At 40.5% G+C, this 26,596-nt stretch overlaps 1 protein-coding gene across 1 annotated transcript; it reads right to left on the reverse strand.

The window, feature by feature from the left end:
* Positions 1-817: 817 nt before the first annotated feature.
* Positions 818-11,470, reverse strand: LOC145460487 (putative histone-lysine N-methyltransferase PRDM6). Its single transcript, XM_081445327.1, has 6 exons — positions 11,327-11,470; positions 10,730-10,913; positions 7,054-7,319; positions 4,116-4,380; positions 2,792-2,953; positions 818-2,125 (listed from the first exon to the last, which is right to left on the reverse strand). Exons 1-6 carry the CDS (start codon positions 11,372-11,374, stop codon positions 1,542-1,544), a joined length of 1,509 nt encoding a protein of 502 aa, XP_081301453.1. The 5' UTR covers positions 11,375-11,470; the 3' UTR covers positions 818-1,541.
* Positions 11,471-26,596: the final 15,126 nt, after the last annotated feature.

Genomic DNA, 26,596 nt, shown 5'->3' on the forward strand with positions numbered 1-26,596 from the left:
GTGTGTTTCATTAATGTTAATTGATTAACATTATGTTGGGTTTTGGCGGGAAACAAGCTCGCTTTCTTGTCACGCTTCAATAATAATGAACATAAATTTCTCATTTAAATACCAATATCTCAGACCTTTTGAAATAGCTGTCTTGTGGTTATTAATGAAATTTAAATTACTTTTTTACTTAAAGAAACCATAACCCTGCGGAGACCTTGATCCTAACTTCATGGGTTAAATAACAATGGTAAGAAATTTACCGCAGACATAGCTGACAAAGAGAAAAATACCTTAATCTTTTAATCTCTGAGAGACGGAGCTATAAAGAAAACATTGTTCATATTTGCATGATATGTAGACTATTTAAATGTCGCGGAAGATGAAAATTTAACTTCTCATTGTTTGTGGACCTTTAAAGTGCTGATTTCTGCGAATTACGATGCAACATTTTTAGTTGCCCCGTGCTATGCATTTTGAGATGAATCGATATGGATGTATAGGGTACCTACACTGAGTTAGTTTGTTTAAAATACCTGCCCATAACAATTTTTTTCAAAGGCGTTTCAACAAGGATTATGTAAGAGACAAAGGACTCTTTCAAGAACTTGCAAATGCGAATAAAATATTGGCGCAAACATACAAAAGAAGCCTTTAAAAATAGAGAAGCGCGATAGATAGATTATCAATCGATCAAATCTGGCGGGAAAGCCCAACACAATCACTTGGATATTAGCCTTCTAATAACAATTAATGATATTGAGATACTGTTTTCTTAAGAGAACATGTTATTTCATCAGTTTCTTACTCCCCACCCTCTCCCCCCCATTCCCCGTCGTCACCCCAATTGCCTTTTAAAACACCCCTTGGAGAGGTAATGGTTTATATTGGTTCTAAGCTCTAATCCGGTTGAAATGACTTGAACTCCTGTTTAGGCAACTTAAATCAAGGTATTGGTATTGCACACGATAAATAATCGGTTGAAAAAATATCTTTCTTTATTGACAATATTTACAGATCATTTAGAAACTATTTTTCTATGTTATAGATAGCAGCAAGCGGCGAAATCCATTGTATTTACACTCTTTGTTGGTACTGCTATTAAATGTCTGCGCTACCATTCACCTACAAAACCCTTCTGGTCAACAGCTAATCGCACCGGCTGGATTTTGTGACAATTTTTGTTTTTCAATCTTTGTTGTTTTGGCTCTACAAAATGGTAGTTAAAACAATAGAGCTGAACAGCTAAAGCAACAAAAACATACACATGCATTTAACGCTTAACATACTCTTGCGAGTCAAACTTTATGAGTCATCATAGCGCCGTGTGAACTCTCTTTTTGCTACAAAATCGCGTCGCAATACAAGACTCATTCTGTTCCGAATTTTTTTTTTTATCAAGGAGTACGCCACTAATAATTTTCAGTGTTTCCCAATTTTCAATTGTTATCCCTCTGGTGTTTTGCTACTTAAGAACAATGTCATTTGCTTTTACTTCCATTTGATTTGTCTTACATACTAAAAATTGGCCAAAAAATTCCAACGTCACTCTTTTAAGTTGGCAGTGCTTGAGCCGTTACAGAATCCGTTCTAGTTGTGCCATTCACGTATTCACACGATTCCCGCGCATGCTTGGAGAGGTGCATGGCTTGTGAAAATGTCATACCACATTTCTCGCAGCTGAAGGGTTTCTGCCCCATATGTGTTCGAACGTGGTTGTTCAGCGTTGTTGCGCCAACAAATGTGCGTGAGCAGAACCCACACTTGAATGGCCGCTCAGTAGTATGGGAAACCACATGCGCACGCAGGTCTGAGGAGTTAGTAAATGTTTCACTGCACTGTCCACATTGGAAAGGCTTGGTCGGTTGACACGGACACACGTGCATTTGTAACGCCACTCGCTGAGTAAAGGTCTTGTGACACTGCTGGCATCGCCACGAGGTTAGTTCGCTGACTGGACTTGTGGGACTGGGTACCTTGTTGTTGCTAAGGTTACTGACGTCACTGTCCCTATCACCGGTCGCTGGTAACCCCTGATCACTTAGAGCATTGTCGGAAGATGCTCGCCTTTGGTGCAAGGAGTAGGTTGGAACAAGGGGTGGGAGTTTCTTAGTATCCGTTGATGAAGCTCTTGTGTCTGAAAAAGAAGTTTTGTTTTCAGTATAGTGCTACCCTAAGGATTACATATCCTCCACTCCGAAAATAATGATTTTCCCTTCAAAAAATCTGAGACACACACGGACCGTATTTGCAAGATCACCCTTACCCCAAATTCTTTCGATTCAAACGCGGCGCGCCCGCACTGAGCACTCGGGCGGGAAGACAAAGATGAACCAATAGACGTCATGTGATATGAGCGTCATTTTTACTCTACTGAGTTGGGTGGATCTGTCATTTGTGTTGCTGGTAGAGGAACAAAGGCAACAGGTCGATATTGTATGCGATAAATTAAATATTTACCATTCTGCCTATACTTTCATTTCTCCCCTTAACTCTGAGCACCTGGTAGATAGCCTCGGTCAGGGAGTGTATGAGAGCTACCGTGTTTTACGCCTGGGGTCTTTCAAATTCAGATCAGCAAAGAAAGAAGAAAATGGTAGTTAACAGAGGCCAAGAAGCCAGTAACAAGAACGAGCTCGATAATGAACTGCTCTCATGTCGGCTGTAGTCATGTTACAAAGTTGCTGAGAAAAGGCGGGTTCAGTGTTTGTGTTCACGACAAACCAGGCAGAAACGTGGGTTTCTTTGTTAATAAAAATCTATTTATTTTTCGATCTTGTTATCTATTTACTTATTCCGTTACCTTGACCACTCCAAAGAGGACTTCTACTCGTAGTGAACTGGGAGCTAGTAACAGTTCTGGTGTATCGAGTTGTATCCTGAGGGTTGACTTGTGTCAAAACTGGATTTAAAGATTGACTAGACTTTTGTACGGTTGTGTCGCCTTGTTTTCTGTCATGTGTACCTGAGAATTTAATTTGATTTAAAACCTGAGAAGTTAACTACAAAATGACTGACAGACTGAACGACTGACTTGTTGGTTTTGCCTGACTGTCTTTTCAACGGACGGACCGACCGTCACTCGGTATGACTAACAAACTAACTGACTGTCTAGACGACGTTCTGATTGACCGACAGACGGATCTAGTGACCGACACTGGTTAACGAACTAATTTACTAACTGACGGATCGACTGACCGAATGACCCTCTATCTGATCTGCTGACTAAATGACTGACTGATTTTCTGTTCACTGACTGACTGTATGGCTGACGGACTGGTTGGCGTACCTACTGACTGAGTGATTGACTGACGGACTGACTGAATAACTGAATGACTGATTGATTGACCTGAGGGACTGACGGACTGACGGACTGGCAGATTGGCCGACTTCCTGACTGCCTGACTGCGACTGCCTGACTAACTGAATAACTGAGTGACGGATTGGGTGATTGACTGGCTGACTGACTTTCTGACTGACTGATGGACTGATTGATTGACTGTCTGACTGATTTGCTGGCTGACTTGTTGGCTGACTGACTTTCTCTCTGACTGACGACCGGACTGATTGACTGACGGACGGACGGACGGACCGACTGCCTGCCTGACTGATTGACTGACTGAATAACTGAATGACGGATTGGATGATTGACTGGCTGACTGACTGACTGACTGACTGACTGATTGATTGACTGGCTGACTGACTGACTGACTGACTGATTTGCTGGCTGATTTGCTGGCTGACTTGCTGGCTGACTGACTGTTTGACTGGCTACCTGACTGACGGACTGACTGCTGACTGACTGACGGACGGGCTGAGTAACTGCATGACTGATTGATTGACTGGATCGGCTGACGGACTGATGGACTGGCTGACTGGGTGACTGCCTGACTGAATGAATAACTGAATGATGGATTGGGTGATTGACTGGCTGACTGACTGATTTGCTGGCTGACTTGCTGGCTGATTGGCCAACTGGCCAACTGGTTGAATGACTGGCTGACTGGGGACTGACTGGTGGACTGACAGACTGACTGGCTGACTGGCTGACTGACTAATAACGGTCCGACCGATTATGCGAGATTATTAAGAGGAAAAAACCATAAGTCATAAATATACAGACTGACCTGCAGTAGATGTACTGGCTATAGGTTCGGCTTGTATTCCGAGAGGAATGCCCATGTACATTGGGTACTTCTCGTCATACCATACAAGCAGCTCCGTGCCCGTGGGGATATCTTTGAATGTTCGGTAGTAAATATTCCCGTTATACTGAAATGCAAAGAGGTTCTGCTCGCCTTTGTGCCTTGCACAGCGGATGAAACGCATCCAACTGGAACTGTTCTCGTCACTTCCGTCAATGTAATGAGACAAGATAGTACCTTCATAGATCTGTCCAAAAGAATGAAGTTCTGTTAAAAATCTTCAACTTGTCAGTGGGGGAGGAGGGGGGGGGGGAGCATATTAAATGATGGCGACACCTCGTCCCAGAAAATTATCTGCACCCAGAGTTTTTGTGACCAAAGTTGCTAAGTAAGCTGATGCATCGGCGTCGACAAAACCTGGATAGGACCAGACCGGATCACGGATCGGATCACGGACCAGATCACGGATCGGATCACCGACCGGATCACGGACCGGATCACGGATCGGATCACGGATCGGATCACAAAAAAAACAAAGTTTAAAAAAAAAATCCAAAAAAAATCAAATCGTTTATAAGATAATAATAAATAAAAAATAAAAGTGGAAAACTAAAATGTGTTAAATGAAAATAAGAATCCCGAATTTGACGCAATGACATGTTAATTACAGAGAACGACAAGACGTCATTTAAAAAGTCACATAAGCGCCTAATTTACGACGAGTTTAAATTGTAATGAACAGGCAGATGTAGTTATATTTGAACGTTAGTTGGCTCGAAGCTTGCGTGGACCTCCCATTCTCGCTTTTGAAATTGTTGTTAGTATCAGTAGCTAATTCTCGGCTACATTTTCGTGTCAGATGTGAGCGTTACAGTTGGCATTACAGTTAATGAGAGAACTCACGTACGAAAGCTTAAGGACATGACTTGCTTTAAAGGAGCTACGTCACGATTTGCGCATCTCGAAAAAAATTAGCCTAGTTTTTCAAGTTTGTCATTTGCAGTCCTCGTTAATCTTTGCCGTCCTTAACGATCCTCATTCCGTTTTGATTTGTTCTTGCCTCTTAAGTGTTTTCTATCCTAGAACACGATCATTTTCAGGTTTTATCCTATTTAAAGGCAATTCTTTACGACCCTAAAAATGACTCTAAAAATCGTGACGTAACTCCTAAAATGTTGTTTATTCTCGGGTTGTGTTATCGTTCACACTATCGATGTTATTCTTATAATCTTTTTGTAAAACAGCTATATTTCCTTGAAATACAAATGGTTTGTTTCGTTTTATTTCAAAGCGAAATATCGTATTCCAAACTCACATCTTGTAAAAGTATAGATTTGTCTCAAAAACGGAAATTGTTTGAAATCATCAGGTGTTTAATTCTTTTTAGTGTTTTTAGCTTTTGTGTTTCGATTCATACGTTCGGTCTATTATTACCATGCTGACTAGTTTTATGGCAGTTTACCTTTGATGCAAGTGAATATACAAAATATCATTTATCTGAACTGCGGAGAAAGATATGAAGACATGATTGATCATCGCAATCAAAACCCAACAGCCTGAAAAAAATTCATCTGTGACCAGCTCCCAGTTGGCTTGATATTATAAAAGAATAAAGGAATATCACACATGAATTAAATAAAACGTTCTGCTCACAGTAGTCACTCTAGTAATTTACTCAACAAAATTTTGAATTTTGAATTTTGAATCTTGAATTTTGAATTTTTTCCTTGATCCAATCCGTGATCCGATCCGTGATCCGATCCGTGATCCGATCCGTGATCCGATCAGTGATCCGGTCCGTGATCCGATCCGTGATCCGGTCCGATCCCGGTTTTGTCAACGCCGATCAGCGGCATCTTATTACTTTATGCTGGTGTGACGTCATGCCTGTGCGTTAGCAGTAACGGTTAGTAATCGTGCTGGGCTTTTGATTGGTTAATGAGGATCAGGAGCTATTTAAGTGCTTCAATGAGGATTGGCCAAAGCAACACTTGTTCTCCTAGTTGCTATATAAATGTCTCTTTTTGAGAATAAGGTAGGGTTGAGGGCATAGTGGAATGAATTGTAAATTTCAGCCTCAACTAAATGGATGCGTTTGAGTGAAGGTAAAAAAAATAGAGCAAATACAGTTTTAGGATGAAACTCATCTTAGTAAGACTGGAACAATGTAAAAATGTTGCACTGCTGGTGGTGTAGAGCCATTTGAATTTAAAGTAATGCATAAGATAAGATATAGCATAAGATATTTAGGACCCTATCTCTGGGGAAAAGTAGACAAAGACCATCGCAACAAAACAAGCCTTCGTGAATTTAAAAAAGCAGTTCGGGCCATTAACCTAACAGATGTGTTGGACGGAAGATGCAGCTGCTATGCTTGCTCAACATAATAATAATACAACCAATTTAAGTAATCTTGAACTTATTTTTCAACTAATTAGACCTATAAAACATATTTTTAATTATTAACCACCTATATATTTTATATAATATTAGTATTTTATATTTTATATTTGTATTTGTTTTAGTGTCCCCAATTAGTTATCTTTAGCTAAATACTCCGACACTCAAATAAAGTTTATGTATGTATGTATGTATGTATGTATGTATGTATGTATGTATGTATGTATGTATGTATGTACGCTTGAAACCAAGGCACAGTGGTTGCCCAATCATAATTTTTATGAGATAACTGACTGAAAAAACGTTGCAAGAGTAATCAAACTTCAAAACTATGAAGGAATTTCAGTCGACACAATGCGTAGTTCAAGAAAGAATAATATGGAAGTGCAATTGAAAGCTGTAAACAAAGAATAGTCAGGGCTATAAATGAATATATTTTTTCATCTTTCAGATCGAGAAAGAACCAACCACAGTAAAAACTATCCACTTAAAAACACAGCGTTTAAGACTTGTATCTCACCTCCCACATGTGCGACGTGTCCATGTGTTGTGTGACGTCACAAGGACGAATTCGTCTGCCTTCAAAGGGGCCAATCCATGTACCTGTAGGGATGGGTTGGTTAGTGTATACACCGTGCCCCTCCCCTGCTGAGTTAGAGACGCCTAGCTTACATTCTGGTGGCAGTGACTTGACAGCGTAGCTGAGCCGTCCGCCTGTCAGCGATTGAGTGGGTTGCTCGTGCATGTGACACGCTCCATGTGGTATTGTTTGACAAAGTTTACAAGCTGGAAGGAAAATGTAATTTAGTTAAAAACCTTGAAATGAACACGTAAATTTGAAATTTGCAATTCCTTGGATCGTTACAACTACATAAGTTCATGGATAAACAATAAGACAAGAGTTAATTCATTTACTATAACCAAACTATGAAACTATGAGAGGATTCATAGCCACTTTATATTTTTGAGAATTTACGTAGGTTCTGGACCTCTCTACTGATTTTTTTTATCTTTGCAAAACGTATTTAACCATGCTTGTTACAATTCGATATTATGACATAGCACGCGCGCTGGTCCTACCTAATTCCTGTTGCGCCATCATGGTAACGTGACATGTACAGTTTCATTTTAGCTGCAAAGTTTCTGACAAGTTTAGCTGCGACTTCCTTTTGTTAATTAAAGTTTCGGCAATGTGAACATCATTCTTAACAATTCAAACCGTACTTCGGGCCTTTGACTTTTACCAATTACCAAGCTAAGATGCGTACTGAAACTTGAGTATTTTGACTTTGCTTGCCTATATTTTTATTAATTCGAAAAAGCGAATTTCTCATTGGCAATTTTAGAAACCAGATGAAGTGTTCTCGCTCTACTGATTGTGGCGTGTTTTTAACCAGCCAATGGGATACGTCCTTCTGCGTGCATTGTGAGAACCTTGTGGTCAACCACAAATTAAACCTGTATTAAGGACGGTGCATACTTTTGTTAGTGCGCACACGTTCTGCGCATCACGCAATGCATGGTTTACACTCCAAGCGCGCGCTAGGCTTGGGATGGACGTAATCAACTACGCTACCAGGTGCGCGACTAAAATGAAAGCAAAATTTTTCTACTGTGACCAAATCAAGTTCAATGAACCCGTACTAAAACCAGGAATACCAGAATAGCAGCGTATCGCTAACCACCAACTGTTAACGGCTTCCAGCTGAAAAACTAGCTGTTATCTGTCGAAAATTATTCTGAAATCCAAATGTAAACTTGTACCTGCCGATGGCGTAGTGCGCGCGCAAAACAAGTGCTAGAGACGCAAATGTTTTACTTACTAGGGAGGTAACAGGAAAAATGTAACGGGCAACGTAAAAGTTTTCAAAAAAGATGAATAACTTTAAAAAACGCATGGTTACCCCTGCATTTTAAGTTATGACATGGAAGTGGCAAGCCCGTTCAACACGTGATTAGTGTCTGGTTGTGAGGAAAAGTTATTGAGACTGTATTTGAGCAGAACCAGAGGAAGGCTGTCAGAGACGTTAAAAGCGCTGTTGCAACGATTTTGCCATTAAAAACATGCCAAAAATGCTTTTTATGTAACCTTTTATCATGCAGTTTTAAGATCTTATAATGTGCCGGTCTGCTTTTCTGTGTGTAAAAGCGAATTCTAAGGAAATCTGTGAAGAAATATCCTTTACTTCTCTTTTCAGAAAAGTGCTGTTGTCAGCATTTTTGTGAAGATTCAAGGCTAATTATTTCTTTGTGGATTCCAATAGCCCTTGCAAAGATCTACTTTTTGCACTTGGTCCTAATTTGGCGCCAAAACCTTTGTATTTAGTGGGCACCGTCCTTAACGCCCAAGTTGTTGTCGCTATGTTGTAAAAGAATTGGTTCATGCTTTTAGCTGTGCGTATATCGAGTTATGGATGCACTTGGGAAGTTTATAGAACACTCAAGAAGCTCTCCAAACTTCCCGCTTGCATCCATAACTCGACATACACATTTAAAAAAAGAATTGGGGTCACCGAGCTCATTTTTGAATTATAAGTACTTTAAGTTAGAATAAAGGGTTTTTCTAACTGGCTGTACTGTTGCTTTGTTGCTATAAAAGGATGACCACAACCTGTTTAACAATGATTGAGCATTAAACTTGATTGATACCATTACTGCAGGATCGTATGACAAAGAGTGATGGTATTGATCCATCAAAGTATGTGATGAAAAAGCTGAAACTATTATCAGCCTCCTTTTAAAAGTAATTTGCGTAAGAATAGAATCAAACCCACCTACACGTGCCAGTTTTTAGGGAGATAGACTGAGGTCTGGACTTTTACTAGACGTTTGACTTACAGTAATCTGACAAAATCTGACAGCAATTTGGCTACTAAAGACCATAGTGACCAGTAAAGACTTTCAGAGGTGCAGTTAGAGTTCGATTGTGCAAAAATTGACTATACAATAAGCTTTTTATTTCGCTCGCTGTGATGTTCCTTTCGCCTTGAAAAATGGTTTTTAACGAATCATATTTACAAAGTTGAAACATCCCGTCCAGGCCAGGCACTCTTGCGATACATTTATTTATTAAAAATAATGAAGTTTGTTATGATATTTTATTGGACGCAATGTAAATCTCCACAATGTTTATAGTCAAAATAACAAAAGCTAAAACTGAACTAGAATTTTCATAAGTAAAAAAGTAGAACGACATTTGTTTTTTAATGGTGGGAAAGTGGTTCGTTTTAGCCAGTTGAGAACGACTCCTCTATCACACCCACTGAACCCTGAAATTCATTTCCGATTAAAATGTTTCTAAATTTTGTATGAAATGTATATTGAACGGTAAAATATTTTAGTGTAACCTTTTCATTTGAGTTGAGTCAGTGTTCACTGAAACACATCGTTTTAACAAGCTGTTCCACGGAACTAGACTTGTGCAAAGGTCAGGTGAATGACGCGAATGCCTCGTCTGGAAGCATCTTGAAAATGATGAACATTAATTTAAGTGAGTGTTGACAAGATATTGGTGTGGTTTGGATTGATTTGTGTATAGTATGAGCTCTTTATTTGATGACAATCAAATTGGCTCTTGATCAATGCGTGTTAAGTACAGTGGCTTAGTCGGTAAGTTATTAGTAGCTAATATAGCTTTCCTTGTAGTTGCAGTCCAACGTCCCTGACTAGCCATCTCTCGTAATCGATAGCACGTGAAAAATTCCCAAATTTCTCTTACGCATCCAAATACACTCCCACAATCAATCACACTCACTGAACAAAACCATGATCACCTACGATTTGTATGCAAATTTTACCATTTCCGCTGTTTAATACTTTCCGGCTACCCCAAACTGTCCTGTGCGATTTGACACGAAAGAACAACTGGCTTAAGCTTAAAGTTATTTAATGTCAGTGCTAGACCAAATCTAATAACAATTTACGTAGTGCAAGAAGCTTCTCGATGTGTGGCTAGTTAACCCTGTTTTCATCGTGGGCTGCATTTTCTTACGATAGTGCTTTTATCAATGAATTTTAAACGGCAGTAATATATTATTGCGAATAAGCATCGACTCTTTTCGTGAAATAGAAAGTAACACTATTAATGAACGCGCAAGTTCTTACAACACGCGAGTATCCGCGTAGTTGCGCGTGACTGGACTTGGTTTTTGATCAGCACGACACGAACCAGTTTTAAGCCTTAATTCTAAACTTACCTGAATTAACTCTGTCCGCTGTTCTGAGTTGCGCTGTAGTGAAAGTACCACCTTCGTCCATACTGACCTGCCGTGCTGTGTTTGTGCCATAAAGTACCGTGAACACGTCAGAGGGACTGAAATATCTTGTGTTTGCATGTGAAGGCCCGGGCTCTAAGCTGGATGGCATAGCAAGCTGATTTAACTAAAGAAACAAGTTCTGGTATTAGCACAAACTAATTCCATGCTTGCACAAATCAAATTTCGTTTTTAACTCTACAACTGCAACAGTTATTTCATGTGAATTAGAGTGCAATGACCTAGAGTGTAGTTACACAGGACATACTTTATTACAAATAATAACATAGAGTCAGCTAATACATTTGTGTCTTGCTGTATGTTGGCATGTCATAGGGGCGAAACAATTATCCGTGCATCTCAGAATCGTGAAGCAGAATTTGGTGATTTGTGAATTACACTTGATGTAGCCATATGTTCTCCCTTTTTGAATCAATTCATTCTTTGCCCCCTCTGAAATCATGATGAAGCAGCCATGGTCTATTCAATGCGGAAAATTATGTATTCTCCCTGATTTCTATTCTTCATCAAAGTGCTTACCAAATTTAACTCCAACCTTCGTTTAGCCTCTTCGCTAAACAAAGACATTTCCACAGCATCCGTTGTGTTTGCCTGATGTTCCTGCGAAGCTTAGTATCCTTCTTCTACTTCTTAATGTGCCGATGGACTGAACAAACAAATTTGAATACGGTTGAAGGTTCCAAAACTGTATTCTTTTCAGACTGACCTGTCATTTATCCACGCTTGGGTTGGAAATAAGCAGTTTGCAATAACATGATTGGTTCATTTTACCCTGTGCTCGTGTGGCCCTTTTTATTGTCATTATAAAGGTAGTTGAATATGAAATTTGAAATCTTAAGCTTCCAAAGTTGATGAATTATAGAAGGATCCCACTGCATATCTGCGATAGTAATTTTTGCAATATTTGTAGTGTTATGTGCCTTTCGTTTGCATATTTGTGAAGTCTTTTCTTTGCCGTATGGCCTTTAAACCCAACCATTTTGCATACGTAACATTGATTGGCGTATTGTTCAAGAATTTCTAAAGCCATTCAAGCATGTAAAGTGTTTTTTACCAAATAAAACGGATGATCATCATTAACTTTCTTTCTATCAAGAATGAAACTAAAATTCAATTTAAGTGAAAGGAAGATGTTTCTGGGACGGATGTTTTTATGCTGAAAGAGTATTTAGTGATTAGCGGAGGAGGAGAGGAAAAGGTCACCTTTTGTCGAAGTGACACTGAAAAATTTACATAACAAGCGAGCAACGTAATAGCATGCCACAAATACATAACTCTTTAAGCAGGCTCGAATTAGAAATTAATGACTTCTAAGGCATCCAGATAAGATTGAAAATACTTTGACATGTGACATGTGGCTGACTGTAGTAAGCTTATAAACTTCACACAAAATTACAAGTACATAACAAGTTTCCCTTGTTCGCCTTTAATCAGTAAGCTATGGCGCTTTGAACACAAGGTGTTTGTAAATGATGCTACAGAGGCTGGTTGATAAGGGCTCTTTTTAAATTTCTTGTTAACTGAGTTATAGGGTGTCTGACATGGAAAGCTTGGTTATGTAAGAAATAGGATTTGTACGGCGAGCGATCTTAAAATGAGTCGATCAATTGTGTTTAGAAACAATGGCTGCATACCAAACTCTTTCTTTGTAAAAACGAACTTTCTAGAATCCTGACAGACCATCTTCTTCAGCAGAGTTATGAACGAAATAAGATTAGAATAATAAGAAGAATAACGAAAAAGTTACCTTTTGAAATAATAAAGAAAAACTTTACTATGTAACGGTCAAATGTGTAGCCCAGTTTAGGGAATTTACAATTTGGTCAACGTGGTTACGTCGCACATCAGTGAAATTGATCACATGTCTAGATTTAATTAGAACATTAAGACATAGGAGAGTGTTAAGATTGAAGAGGTGTATTATGAAAAGTGGAACATTTGAAGTTACAGAATAATAATGAGCAGTTTCGTTGTTTATGACCAATAATTTACTTTTTCTTACAAAAACCCTGATGAGTGTGGGTGATGGCAAAATGTTTACGAGACGTTTTTTTATTTTTATTTTTTTAATTGTTTTGTATGTTTACGAAATTTAATTGGATAAAAGCTTAAGGCACAGTGTTCGGACTGATAATCAAAAGTTTTCTTTCCTAATTTCCCTATCATGGTGACAAAAAACACTAAATATACAAATAAGTTGGATGAAAAGATTAAAAGATAAAGAGCAAAACAGAACAACTATTTTGGGTTGAAGTTCAGGATTACAAGGATGGAACCCGGGCAACTGTACAACTGATGACGGAATAACACAGATTCAAAGAGGTAACGAGAGAATAGTTCCACAATGAAAGAAAAACATAACATCGAACGGCTGAAAATTAGTTGAAACAGCCTAGTGCAACCTTTAAAATCCTTTCAAAACATCATGAACAACGGAACCAAACGCTGGACAACTGTGAGTAAATTTTGTATTTTGCCATCTGAAAGGATTTGTTGTTAACCGTTATTGCAGTTGATGCTAGGTTTTGTCTTTTCTGTCCGATTGCATCGTTTTCACCTTTGCAACAGCCGTAATTTCTTGATCAATTGTAATTAGTATTGAAAAAGATCTTGCAGAGAGCTTACGAGATTTGTAAATTTTTGTATTCTTTGTTATTATTTTGTTACGTTTATTTTGTTATGTTTTTCTTATTTAATATCATTGTAGTTGATGCCAGGTTTTGTCTTTTCTGTCAGAGTTCCCTGTTTTCATCTTTTCAACAGGCGTAATATCCTTAATAAATTGAAATTAGCACTCGAAAAGATCTTGCAGACGCAGTGACAAATTGTGTGAGGTTCTAAATACTAGAAGCTTCTATCCTTAATAACTCGTCCTGATTCAGTTTCTAGCTTTCTGATTAACATTTTCCAAAGTCCTATCAGTATCCATTAAATATCAGATAATTTATTTTGTGCAGAAACAGTCACGTGATGAAATGATATCGCCAGATAAATCTTGTGGTATTTTGAGACAAGAATAGAATATCATGTGCTTTCGTGCCTCCATGGAGTCATTGGCAATAAAAGTAATGAAATTAGTCATTGGCAACAAATTAGTTATTGGCAACAAAACCTGTTTTATTATTAAAGTGGAGGTTTGGGAGAAATATAAGTGGTGGAAACACGAGCCACATTTTGTAAAGTTGATTTGAGTCGAGTTGAGTTGAGTGTCATACGGATTGCTGTCACTGAATCCACGTGTAACAAAATACACAGAAAATCCAGGAGATTAAAAGTAGGCAACCAGATGCTTTTCAAAATCAAGGTTGCCTACGTCCAACCTTCCTTTGGTGTGCGAAAAATAAAAAAAAAGATTGTAAAAAAGAGGCTTCAAAACGTCTCAATGACCCTTTGAGGAAACAAGGCGTGCGTCACACGGGTTGCTGAATCCGCGTATAAAAAAGCAGAGAAAATCCAGGAGAAGAAACAAACAAGATAATTTTTAAATTAAGATTGACAAGGCGCAAGCCGCCAGTGAGAAATACCAAAACTTTAAAATATTAAAATAAAATAGCTTTAAAACGTCTCAAAGACTTTATGGGGAAAATGGAAAGTGTAGCACGGATTGCTCCTTTTCAATCTATGTGTAAAAGAGCAGAGAAAATCCAGGTAAAAAACAAGATGCTTTTCAAAATTAAGGTTGACTAGGCGCAACCTACCTGTGGAAACCCGAAAATTTATAACATTGAAAAAAAGGTTTAAAATGTCTCAAAGACCCTGTAGAAGAAAAGACGTGTGTCACACGGGCTGCTGCCACTGAATTCGCGTGTAAAAAGAGCAGAAAAGATCCAGAAGAAGAAACAAACAAGATACTTTTATAAATTAGGCTTAACTATGCGCAACCCATGTCTGGGAATTGGAAATGTTAAAAAAATCAGTAAACCTTCACAATATCTCAAAGACCTTTTGGTGAAAAAAGGCTTGTGTCAGACGGGTTGTCGGACCTGGACCCGCGTGTAAGAAAGAAGAGAAAATCCGCGAGAAGTTAAAAAAGGACGCTTTTCAAAATTAAGGTTAAAAATGAGAATTATACTAGGGCTGCGAAGCGGCCTGAAGTTGTAATTCAAATTGTATGAACAGTTGAAGTGAGAAATAAATGAGACAACAAATGGTAGGACTTTCCTGGTTAGTGCTTCAAACCACTTTTTAACGCCAACAGAAGGGCGAACCCCCCTGAAGAAACAGTAGAAGGGGCCTGGTATACCCACAAGGCCCAGGGACCTAGATCTCTTAGACCCATGATGCTTCGGTGGCTTTTTGACGCCATGGAATAGACAGGCAAAAGAGAGACCCCATAGAAGGGAGGGAAGAAGGGTGGGAAGCTCATATATTTCTCACTTCATCTGTTCATATAATTTGAATGATAACTTAGGGCCGCTTCGCGGCCCTAGTATAATTCTCATTATATTTCACAGGCTCCGTTCGAAATATATGAGACAACAAATGGTAGTTTTTAACGCTGCTACTAAGAGCGATAAAACAGCCATGGTTCCACATAACAAAACATTTATATATATTATATATAATTCAAAACTTAACAGGAGAATAGCTGAGTTTACACGTAGATCTACTTTGAGGATAAGACCCCTGTAGCAAAGTCTGAAGTAAACAAGGGTTTATAGTAAAATGTTCTGAAAGTTGAAGCAGAAGACCAGTCGGCTATTGGCATGATACTCGACAGCGGGACAAATGCATTGGCTGCTGCTGTCGTAGATGCACCACGCACAGAGTGAGCTTTAAAAATTTGACTGTCTATTTCTGCTGGACTCATAAAGGTTCGTGGCTAACGCCCCAACGTCGTAGAAGTGACCGGTTTGTGGGGGCGTTTAAATGAAATAAACAACTTATTGGGAAGAGAAGACGGGATAACGGGTCAAACATTCCTGGATAATTTTACATATTGTCTAAAACAATCCACGGGACGACAGAGCTTCTTGTCTTGGTCAAAGCGGGCAAAAAATTGCTTCCGCTGGTTCATCCGCATTGCCAGTTTTTCTAGGGACGGTGAGTTTGAAAGAAACTCCTGGAAGGACGCTGCAATGTCTGAGATCCAGGGAAGCCAAGGCAGAAATCTGTTCAGGACAGGTTAATGCAAACAGGGTGCTAACTTCAATGAGATAGTTTTAATTGATAGGGTGCTGCTTTTCCACAAAGAAATCATGTATTCAATCATGGCATCAACATTCCAGGTATGGGAATACCTGCGCTTGAGAGGACGTTTATTGAGAGCTCCTTTAAGGATCCTAGCAACGTAAGGATGCTGACCCACTGAAAAACTGTCTATCTTTGGATGAGTTGATGAAATAGCAGAACGAAGGACGTTAAGTGATCGGTATGCTAAGCCTTCGTTTAAGGGTTCTGTTAAGAAATTTAGAATGTCACTTATAGATGACGAGAGAGGGTCAATTTGCCGTCCAGGGGTACGACGAGGTGGAGGTACGAGTTGCTGCGATGAGTGGATCGGCAACGTTTGTTGAAATGCCCTCAGCTTGAAAACCTTGGTAGAGATGTGAAACACGGCCAAGTGAAGGCGAGGATACATTGGATGAACTCGGTTCAGGTCGGTCGGGTCCGTTAAGAGGGTTGGATTGTTCAGTAGCAAAACTAGCTGAGATATTAGAAGTCTCAGCAGAACCGGCCACCAGGGCTGGGCCGAGCAAGGAGAATTAGTTCCGTTTGGTCGATCGTTACCTTCGGTAAGGTTTTGGATATCAGATTGAAGAGGGGGAAGGCATAGCTCCGTAGAGGAGCCCAGTTTATCGTAAAGGCGTCTGTGTGGATGGCTTCCGGGTCGGGTCTCCAACTGATGTAATCCGACGGTTGGTTGGTTAGGCGACTCGCAAACAGATCCGTCAGACAATTCAGCAGAAAAAAGGCTGAATAATTGTTCGGACCAGCTTCCACTCGCTCATGTCCTTGAATTCTCTGGACTCCTTGTCCGCTGAGACGTTGTCTCTTCCTAGGATGTGAGAAGCTATCACAAGGATGTCTCTTTCCCAACACCAATCCCACATCTCTAAGGCCAGAGTCATATGTTGGGAGGAACGTGTACCCCCTTTCACGGGACGAAATCACATGTTTCCGTATTTCTGAAACGTGGCGGAAACATGTAACTCCATGTTTCCGTTATGTTTACGTCTTGCGGAAACGTGAAAATTCAAGTCTACGTGATTCCGTCACGTTTCCGGAAAGGAAATGCCAAGTCACGTTTCCGTCATATTTAAACTAGCAGATTTCCGCCGTTGTTCGTTTCCGTCACGTTTCTGCAAACGGATTTGCAGTTGTTTGCTACATCTACCAAAGCACAAAAGCGAGATGGTTCTTTGAACAACAATGAATATTAACATTTTAACCAGTAGGAGACGAACTACAGCTGCAGCCGCAGGAAGTACCTCACCTCACACTTCATAAAATGACAAATATAAGGTGGTATGAGGAGTCCGTGTAAGGACCCTTAATGTATAAGGACTGTGCAGTGATCAGTATACGTTTGCTCCCTTACTCCTATGTACACTAGTTCTTACACATAACCGTACAAGTGTCAGGGCAATCTTATATTTATTCCCTTAACCCAGTAATCCAACTGAATTTTTAACCTTGCCTCTTCAAAGTTATACAATACTGAATATAGTTTTCATCTAAAAATATTCCTGGTACGTAACTTTCCAAATGTTTCTGTCAGGATGCGATTTGAGCTGGTTCGAAGCCAGTTGAGCCGGTAGGCCCAAATGAGACAGTTGTGTGAATTGAGCTGGTTGAGGGTTGTCCAATACACACAAACGGAGTCCAGTGGAATGGCACTCAGTCCATTGGTAATCCATTGGGAAATGTCTCCACATGGGGATTTATAAAAACTTAGAATATTTCCGATGGCTTCAGGTTGAGTAGGGGTCCATTCTACTCGTCCATTGGTACCAATGGTATGATTTGTACTAATGGAATTGCACCATTGGTGAAATGCATCTCATTGTAAAGTCGTAGAATTGTCGTGCTATTGGTGCCAATGGAATTGCACTTATTCGATTGGTGTTCCATTGGTGAAATGCATCTTATTATAAAGACTTAGAATATTTCCGATGGCTTCAGGCTGAGTAGGGGTGCAATCTACTCGTCCATTGGTACCAATGGTACGATTGGTACCAGTGGAATAGCGCTCAATCCATTGGTATTCCATTGGTGAAATGCATCTCATTTTAAAGACGCAGAATATTTCCAATTGTTTCTGGCTGAGTAGGGGTGCATTCTACTCCTCCATTGGTACCAATGATACGATTGGTACCAATGGAATAGCACTCAATCCATTGGTATTCCATTGGTGTAGCGCATGTCATCATAGAGACTTAGAATATTTCCGATGGCTTCAGGCTGAGTAGGGGTCCATTCTACTCGTCCAACCAATGGTACAATTGGTACCAATGGAATTGCATTATTCGATTGGTATTCCATTGGTGAAATGCATCTTATTATAAAGACTGGATATTTCCGATGGCTTCAGGCTGAGTAGGGGTCCATTCTACTCGTCCAACCAATGGTACAATTGGTACCAATGGAATTGCACTTATTCGATTGGTGTTCCATTGGTGAAATGCATCTCATTATAAAGTCGTAGAATATTTCCAGTTGTTTCTGGCTGAGTAGGGGTGCATTCTACTCGTCCATTGGTACCAATGGTACGATTGGTACCAATGGAATAGCACTCAATCCATTGGTATTTCATTGGTGAAGCGCATGTCATTATAAAGAGTTTGAATATTTCCGATGGCTTCAGGCTGAGTAGGGGTCCATTCTACTCGTCCATTGGTACCACCAGTGGTACGATTGGTGCCAATGGAATTGCACTTATTCGATTGGTGTTTCATTGGTAAAATGCATCTTATTGTAAAGACATAGAATATTTTTTGTATATTCTTCGTTCTTAAAGCGTGCGAGCCCAAAACACACGCTAAATACAATGCCCGACATACAATATGTATATTCTTCGTTCTCAAAGCGTGCGAGCCCAAACACACGGTAAATACAATTTATATTCTTCGTTCTTAAAGCGTGGGAGCCCAAACACACACTAAATACAATGCATATTCTTCGTTATGAAAGCGAGCCCAAACACACGCTAAATACAATTTATATTCTTCGTTCTCATGCCATTTGTGTTTGCCTAAAGTGTGGGAGCCCAAAAGCGCTAAATAAATACGATATGTATATTCTTCGTTCTTAAAGTGTGCGAGCCCAAACACACGGTAAATACAATGTATATTCTTCGTTCGTAAAGCGCCAACGCTTGCATCAACGACAAATTTGTTGTTGATGTAAGCGTTGGTGGTCCTGTTGTCTAACTGGAGAGATACGTTTACGTGAAACTTGCCTTTGAGAAAGGTTTTTAAGCCAAAAAGGACGCCTTTAGCTCCAGATAATTGATGTGTTGGAGAGACCCTTTTTGTGACCATCTGCCATTGGTCTGAAGGGATTGATGAACTGCGCCCCAACCTTTCTTGGAGGCGTCAGTTGCGATGATCATATCCGATGGAGGAAGGTGCACGGGACTGCCGTTTGCATTGAGGGTGTTTCAACCACCACGCAAGTTCTACTCTGGCACTCGATGACAGGGCAAACAAAGCGTCGTAAGACTCCTGGTTTATTTGTAGGCCCCTTATCAGATCTGACTGCAAGTTACGAAAGTGTAGTGGAGCTCGCCAAATGGCTGGTCTCGAGGACTCTAACAGACCTATTAAACTTGCTAGGTTTCGCAATGTGATACTTTGAGAAACGAGCAGACTGTGACAACAGTCTAGAAATTTGTTGTCCTTTTCTGCCGGGAGTGATATCATCATGCACAATGAGTCTATTTGGAAACCCAGGAAGGTTATCACTTGTGTTAGAATCAGTAATGATTTCCTGAGGTTTATTGGAAAACCTAGGGACTAGAGGAGAGTCACTACCAGCTGAGTATTTCTCCCAGCTTCCTCCATTGCTGCAGCCAAAAGAAGAAAGTCGTCCAGGTAAATAAGGACTCGAATAGCCTTCCTCCTCAGGAATGCGGCAACAGGTTTTAGAACTTTCGTAAAAATTCTGGGGGCTGAACACAGGCCGAATGGGAGAGCTTTGAACTGGTAACATGTTCCCTTCCAAATGAAGCGAAGGAACTTTCGGAAAGACTCGTGAACAGGTACAGAAAAGTGAGCATCTTTTAAATCTATATTTGTCATAAAATCTCCTGGTAATAGCAACGTCTTTAGGCAACTGAGGTTTTTCATCTGGAAATGCCCGATTACGGTGAACTTGTTCAAGGAACGTAGGTCTACGGCACCAGACGCATAGATCCTCCCTTTTTGGATACAAGAAACAGGCGGCTGTAAAAAGCGTCTCTGGTAAAAGGAGTCTTATGTATGGCCCCTTTTTGCAATAACTCGTTCACTTCATGGGATATTAGGAGTGCTTCCTGATCCGATGTTTGGATAAATGGTGGAGACTTTTGAAAAGGAGTTTTGAGGAAACTTATCTTGTAACCTGAAACAATTGAGAGAATCTGTGAGTCCGATGTTAGGGTTCTCCAAGACACTATGCACTCTGAGAGTCTGGCTGACGTCCCTTCTGGTGAGGGGAACGAAAAAGCCCGTTTTTTGAACGAGGCTCTTGGTAATTTGACCGAAATTTATAAGGGTTTTGAATACCCAGTGGATTGATCCTTGTTAAAGGTGTCTCCTCGATGTCTGCTTTGGGACTGGGATTTATTATTACGTCTAGCAAAGGATTTCCCTGTAGTTTGTGCCACGTTTTTCGTGAAACCCCTGGACAATTCGGCCTGTTTTGAGGCCAAGGAGGGGAAATCACCTCCAAATAGTCATGATTTTGCATTAGGCAGAGGTAGTTCCGCGAGGTTTATCCTCGAACGGTTTATGGCTGCGAGGACTCTCTGTCGTCTCAGGATAGACAGCCGAGCATTGTCTGAGCCTAAAAGGCAAAGAGCTTGCTCCAAAGCTACTTTAATTTCCTCATAACTTGGAGCTGAATCATTTTCGATACAATCATGAAGGCCACAAAGTGGGCCCGTGGCAATTAAGAAAGCACCCTGAACATGTGCAAACTTTTTCACTTTAAATGGTACTTGATTCAACAATTGTTGATCGAGTTTTGGAGCAGACAGTGCATCCACTTCAGGATTTGCCCAGTCATCCAAAATAACGAGAGATTGCTGTTAAGATGAAAGATAATTTTCTCCGAAAATTAGTATCAAGAAACTTGGAGAAAGAAGCTGATGGTTTCCAGGAGGTTGACTTGGCAAGTGGGTGGAACAGCCTGTGATCATCACTAGATTTCGCTGAGTTTTCAGCTTCGTCAGATGTCTTACTAGACTCTGTTGGTGCCTTAGTAGGCGCTACGGGTGCCTGAATAGGCTCTACGGGTGGCCTAATGGGCGTAGTAGCTGTCTTAAAAAGACGCTTCGGTCGTCAAAGATTCGCTAATCTCCAAGCCTGACGTTTCACCCGACATAATCGACAAAGCATCATCATCAGTGAAACATACTAGCAAAAGTATGGCTCGGTGACATAACAACACAAGTTGACGAGGCTTGCTCAACACAACAACTTTATTCTCTAAGCATCTTGGTTAATACAACAGCTTAACACAACTTCCGGTTACGAATATATTACACTGCTTTCCCCCAGATTTTCAGGATGCTCTTATACCCAAGACATAGTGATAACCTACAGTTACAGGTTACGTTTAACAACTGGTTTTCTAATCCTTTGAGATCTTCGCAAAACTGTAGGTGGACGACTTACAACTAAAGGAGATACAACAGTATCCTCGTTTTCGGGCAGATCTACATGTGGTTCAGAAGTACTATCGAGAGGATTCACATTATCATCATTTATTTTCTGACCACTTGATTCAGGCACCACGACATCTGGCTCACTGACATCATCTGGTACATTATCATGTGCTCTTATCATGTGATCAGTGTGCACATATCTGGTTTTGTGTCCTGTCCTAACTACATAGGTTCTGGGCCCACAAACTTTAATTATAGTGCCTGGAATCCACTTATCAGTCTTAGAATTAGCCCTCGAGTTTCGTACCCGCACCCTGTCATTTCTTACAAAGGATCTTTCCCTCTTACATTTCAAATCCTTATACATTTTCTGTTTCTCTTGCTTATTCTCTACAACTTGTGCCAGATTAGGCTTAATCAGACTTAATCTTGTTCTTGGGCAACGCTTCACCATCAACTCAGCGGGGGTCACACCAGTTGTACTGTGAGGGGTTGTGCGATACCGAAATAGAAAATTAACAAGTCTGTGTTTCATAGAGATGCCCGTTTTACCCTCAAGCACTTGTTTAACTAAAGCATCCTTAACAACTCTCACAGACCTCTCCGCTGCCCCATTAGATTGAGGGTGATAGGGTGGAACGAACGTGTGCTTGATGCCGTTTTTGCGCATGAATTCAGCAAATTCAATGGACGTAAACTGTGGTCCGTTGTCAGACACCACCTCTTCAGGTAAACCATGAGTAGCAAAAATTAAACGGAGCTCATCAATAGTCCGTTCAGTAGTTGTAGAGCTCATATGTTTCACTTCAATCCACTTTGAGTGGCTATCGATTACTACAAGGAAGTAATCATTACTCTTCTGACAGAAATCAATATGGATCCGTTGAAATGGTCTAGTTGGCCACTTCCATGGGATCAGGGGTGCACTGGGTGGGGCATTTCTAACATTTTGGCATACTGTACATACTCTCACTGCTTCCTCGATTTCCTGATCCATTTTTGGCCACCACATGCATGTACGAGCAATTGCTTTCATACCACATATACCAGGGTCTTCCCAATGCAACTGCCCCAGCATTTTGGCTCTAAAGATTGGTGGAATAATCACCCTAGAGCCCCAAAGGACACAATCCTGTTCACAGGACAGCTCATTTCTTCTATTATGATAGGGTTTGAGGGTCTCATCAGGACACCCTTCTGGCCAACCTGACATCACAAATTGATGTACCTTACCAAGTACAGGATCTACAAGGGTTGCCTTTCCTATATCTCCTGCAGTGATTGGAAAATCATCATCAATTACACTCACACTGTAGACCACACACTCACTTCCCACTGTGGAGTCCTCATGTGGTAGGCTTGAGAGAGCATCACAGTTGGCATGGTCTTCAGATCTTTTGTATTCAATCTCATAGTCATACGCCGAAATTACTAGAGCCCACCTCTACATTCGAGCTGCAGCTAGTGTGGGGATAGCGGATTTTGGATTGAAAATTGCCAACAATGGTTTGTGATCAGTGATCAGGGTAAACTTACGCCCATACAAAAAACTGGTGAATTTTTTTACACCAAAAACAATTGATAATGCTTCACGCTCAATTTGTGCGTAGTTCCTTTCACTTGAACTCAGTGTCCGAGAGGCATAGGCTATTGGCCTCTCCTGGCCATCATCCATCACATGGCTAATAACTGCTCCAATTCCATAGCTGGACGCATCACAAGCAAGTCTCAGTTCACGGTCCCCATCATAATGCACCAACAGTGCATCACTGGTGAGACCTTGTTTACAAGCTTCGTATGCTTGCTGACGCTCTTTTGTCCATGTCCACTGGACACCCTTTTTGAGGAGCTCATGTAGTGGTGCTAGTGTGGTTGCTAAACCTGGTAGAAATGGGTGATAGTACTGGACCATACCCAAAAAAGATCTCAACTCACTGACGTTTTGTGGTACTGGTGCCCTTTTTACAGCATCCACTATTTCCTCAACTGGTGCAAACCTTCAGCATCTATCTTCAAACCCAAATAGACAACTTCCCTCTTCAGAAATTCACACTTTGCCATCTTCAAATGCAGGTTATATTTATGCAACCTCTCCAATACCTCAGCCAGGATTTTCTCCTGCCAACTGACACCACCAATAAGAATGTCATCCTGCTTACACACACATTTTTCTACTCCTTGCAAAATCATATCCATTTTAGCTTGGAATATTTTAGGTGCTGATTTAACCCCATAGGGTAATTTGCTGTAGGAATAGAGTCCCTTGTGTGTGCTAATTGTCAGGTACTCACGACTTGCTTTATCAACACTTAGCTGAGCATATGCATGCGACAAATCAAGTTTGCTGAAAAATTTTGATCCCGAGAGGGCAGCATACAAGTCCTGTTGGGTGAGAAGGGGATACTGCTCATCTTCAACAGCAGAGTTGATGGTTACTTTGTAGTCCCCACAAATTCTAACCGATTTGTCAGCCTTTGGCACAACTACTATTGGGCTTGCCCAGTCTGATCTGTCAGTTTTAACGATTACCCCATTTTTCTCTAATTTATCCAACTCCTTTTCAACTTCATCTTTTAGTGCATATGGAACCCTACGTGGCTTAATAAATATGGGCTTTGCACCATCTTTCATGGTGAGGTGTGCTTCCAACCCTTTCATGCCCTCATAGCTATCTTTGAACAACTCACTGTGTTTAACTAGTAATCCATCAAGTTGACTTTTGGCACTTTCCAACTCGGATCTTGTTAAACTAAATATTTCACCCCACTCAAGCCTTATATGGTTTAACCAATTTCTTCCCAGCAAAGTAGGCTTCTTCTCATAATCAGCTACAATAATTGGCAATGTATATTCATGGCCCTTGTACACTACATCACACAGCATTTCACCACACAATGTAAGGGTTTCACCCGTATAGGTTTTCAATTCAACTTTTGACGGACGAAGTGGAAAATTACTGAATTTCTGAAAATGTGTGCTCTTACTCATTATTGAGTAATCAGCTGCAGTGTCTACTTCCATTGAACATGGTGAACCATTTATGGTCATTTCTACAGTATAACTTTTGTTGGTAGGATTATCTGTACCAACTGCATACATGGAATAAATACCTAACTCATCATTATCATCATAACCTTCTGTGTTTGATTCTAAGACACTATGAACAGTACCTTTAGCTCCTGGTTGTTTTGTTTTCATGCTAGACTCAACATCTTTACTGCGACAAACTGATGCAAGGTGACCTACTTTGCTACATTTGTAGCATTTTGCTGACTTAAATTTACACTTAAATGCAGCATGCTTACCACCACACCGGTAACATGAGGGTTCCTTAATGTTTACAGTTTCCAGTTTATTTACTATGCCTTGGCTGTCGTCACTTGCACTGACAGGACGGAATTCTTGGGTGTTCTTCTCTGCCATTTCCATTGACTTTGCAATCTGGCACGCTTTCTCAAAAGAAAGATCCTCGGTGTTCAAAAGTTTATTCTGTATTTTGGGATTGTTCAATCCGCACACAAAACGGTCTCTCAGAGCTCGGTTGAGAAACTTCCATAGTTACAATGAATCGATAACTTCTTCAAGGCCACAATAAAGTCACTGATGGATTCGTCTTGTTTTTGAAAGCGAGTTCCAAAATGAAAACTCTCTGCTATCTCCAATGGCGCTGGATTGTAATGTTTCTCCAATGCTTTGACAACGTCCGCAAAAGGAGTGTCTTTTGGTTTCACTGGTGCCAGCAGATTGCTCAGGGTAGAATATGCTTCGGGTCCAATCTCAGTCAGAAAGATAGCACGTTTTCTATTTGCAACTGCGAGATTGGCTTCCTCTTTACCCTCGCCTGTTTCTTCTATGATATTATTTGCCATGAAGAACATTTCCATTCTTTCCACATAGGAACGAAAAGTCTCTCGCTCAGGGCTGAACTCGCCGACACGACCAAACAATCCAATTCCCGCCATTTTGATAGCACGTGCTCAAACTTTGATCAAGTTGCCTCGGTCGAAAACAAACCTTTTTCCTCACACAGAGAAAATCAAAACTTCACGGGATTTCTCATGCGTCTTCGTGCATGTAGAGTATCCCATCCTCGTCGCCAAAATGAAACATACTGGCAAAAGTATGGCTCGGTGACATAACAACACAAGTTGACGAGGCTTGCTTAACACAACAACTTTATTCTCTAAGCATCTTGGTTAATACAACAGCTTAACACAACTTCCGGTTACGAATATATTACAATCAGTATCTGCAATAGTTTCTGGCTGATTTGCTCGGGACTCTAACGAGTCTATTCGGTTGGAAAGACGTTCAATCGCCTGAAGAATCTTCTGAAGGGAATCGCTTTCGTCCTTGCGTCGTTTCGGCGGAGACCCTTCATGATGTACGTCAGGCGACGAAACGGAGTTTTGGCGGGAAGATGGCGACCAAGAACGAGACCTTTTACGCGACTTGTGTCCTCTATGGGACATGTTCAACGATTTTAAATATCCTGAACAGCGACAAATATCACCTAAAAGAAACCTACTGTGTAAAAACACAAGGTATAGCCTAAAAAACGATTAGAATTTGTAAAAAAAAGCAGGGCAAAAGCAAAATACTTACCGAATGGTTTGAAGAACAAGGAAAAAAGCCATCGAAGCATCATGGGTCCACGATATGTAGGTCCCAGGGCCCTTCTATTGTTTCTTCACGGGGGTTCGCCCTTCTGTTGGCGTTTAGAAGTGGTTTGAAGCACTAACCGGGAAATTCCTACCATTTGTTGTCTCATACACTTTGAACGGAGTCTGTGAAATATAATTTTTGTGTCTGCATTTCGAATGCGTGTTAAAGAACAGTGTAATTGAGATATATTTGTCAAGATGTCACTTTAAATAGACTGATTAACTTGGTGGCCTGATTAACGGAGTTCCACTCTAATGATAAACTTGCCAAGCTATATAAAAAGTGTGAAAAGGTCTGATACTGTATCAGTAAGC

Source organism: Orbicella franksi, chromosome 1, assembly GCF_964199315.1.
Source record: "Orbicella franksi chromosome 1, jaOrbFran1.1, whole genome shotgun sequence".
Classification (NCBI taxonomy): Eukaryota; Metazoa; Cnidaria; class Anthozoa; order Scleractinia; family Merulinidae; genus Orbicella; species Orbicella franksi.

Bases quoted from the DNA above. Each gene is read 5' to 3' on its own strand.
- LOC145460487 (XM_081445327.1), bottom strand. From the start codon at position 11,374: ATGTCTTTGTTTAGCGAAGAGGCTAAACGAAGGTTGGAGTTAAATTTG. The intron at 7,320-10,729 runs GTAAGTTTAGAA...TTTTCCTTCCAG, and splicing joins AGCGGACAGAGTTAATTCAG to CTTGTAAACTTTGTCAAACA. The intron at 2,954-4,115 runs GTCAGTCTGTAT...TTAAATTCTCAG, and splicing joins AGCCAGTACATCTACTGCAG to GTACACATGACAGAAAACAA.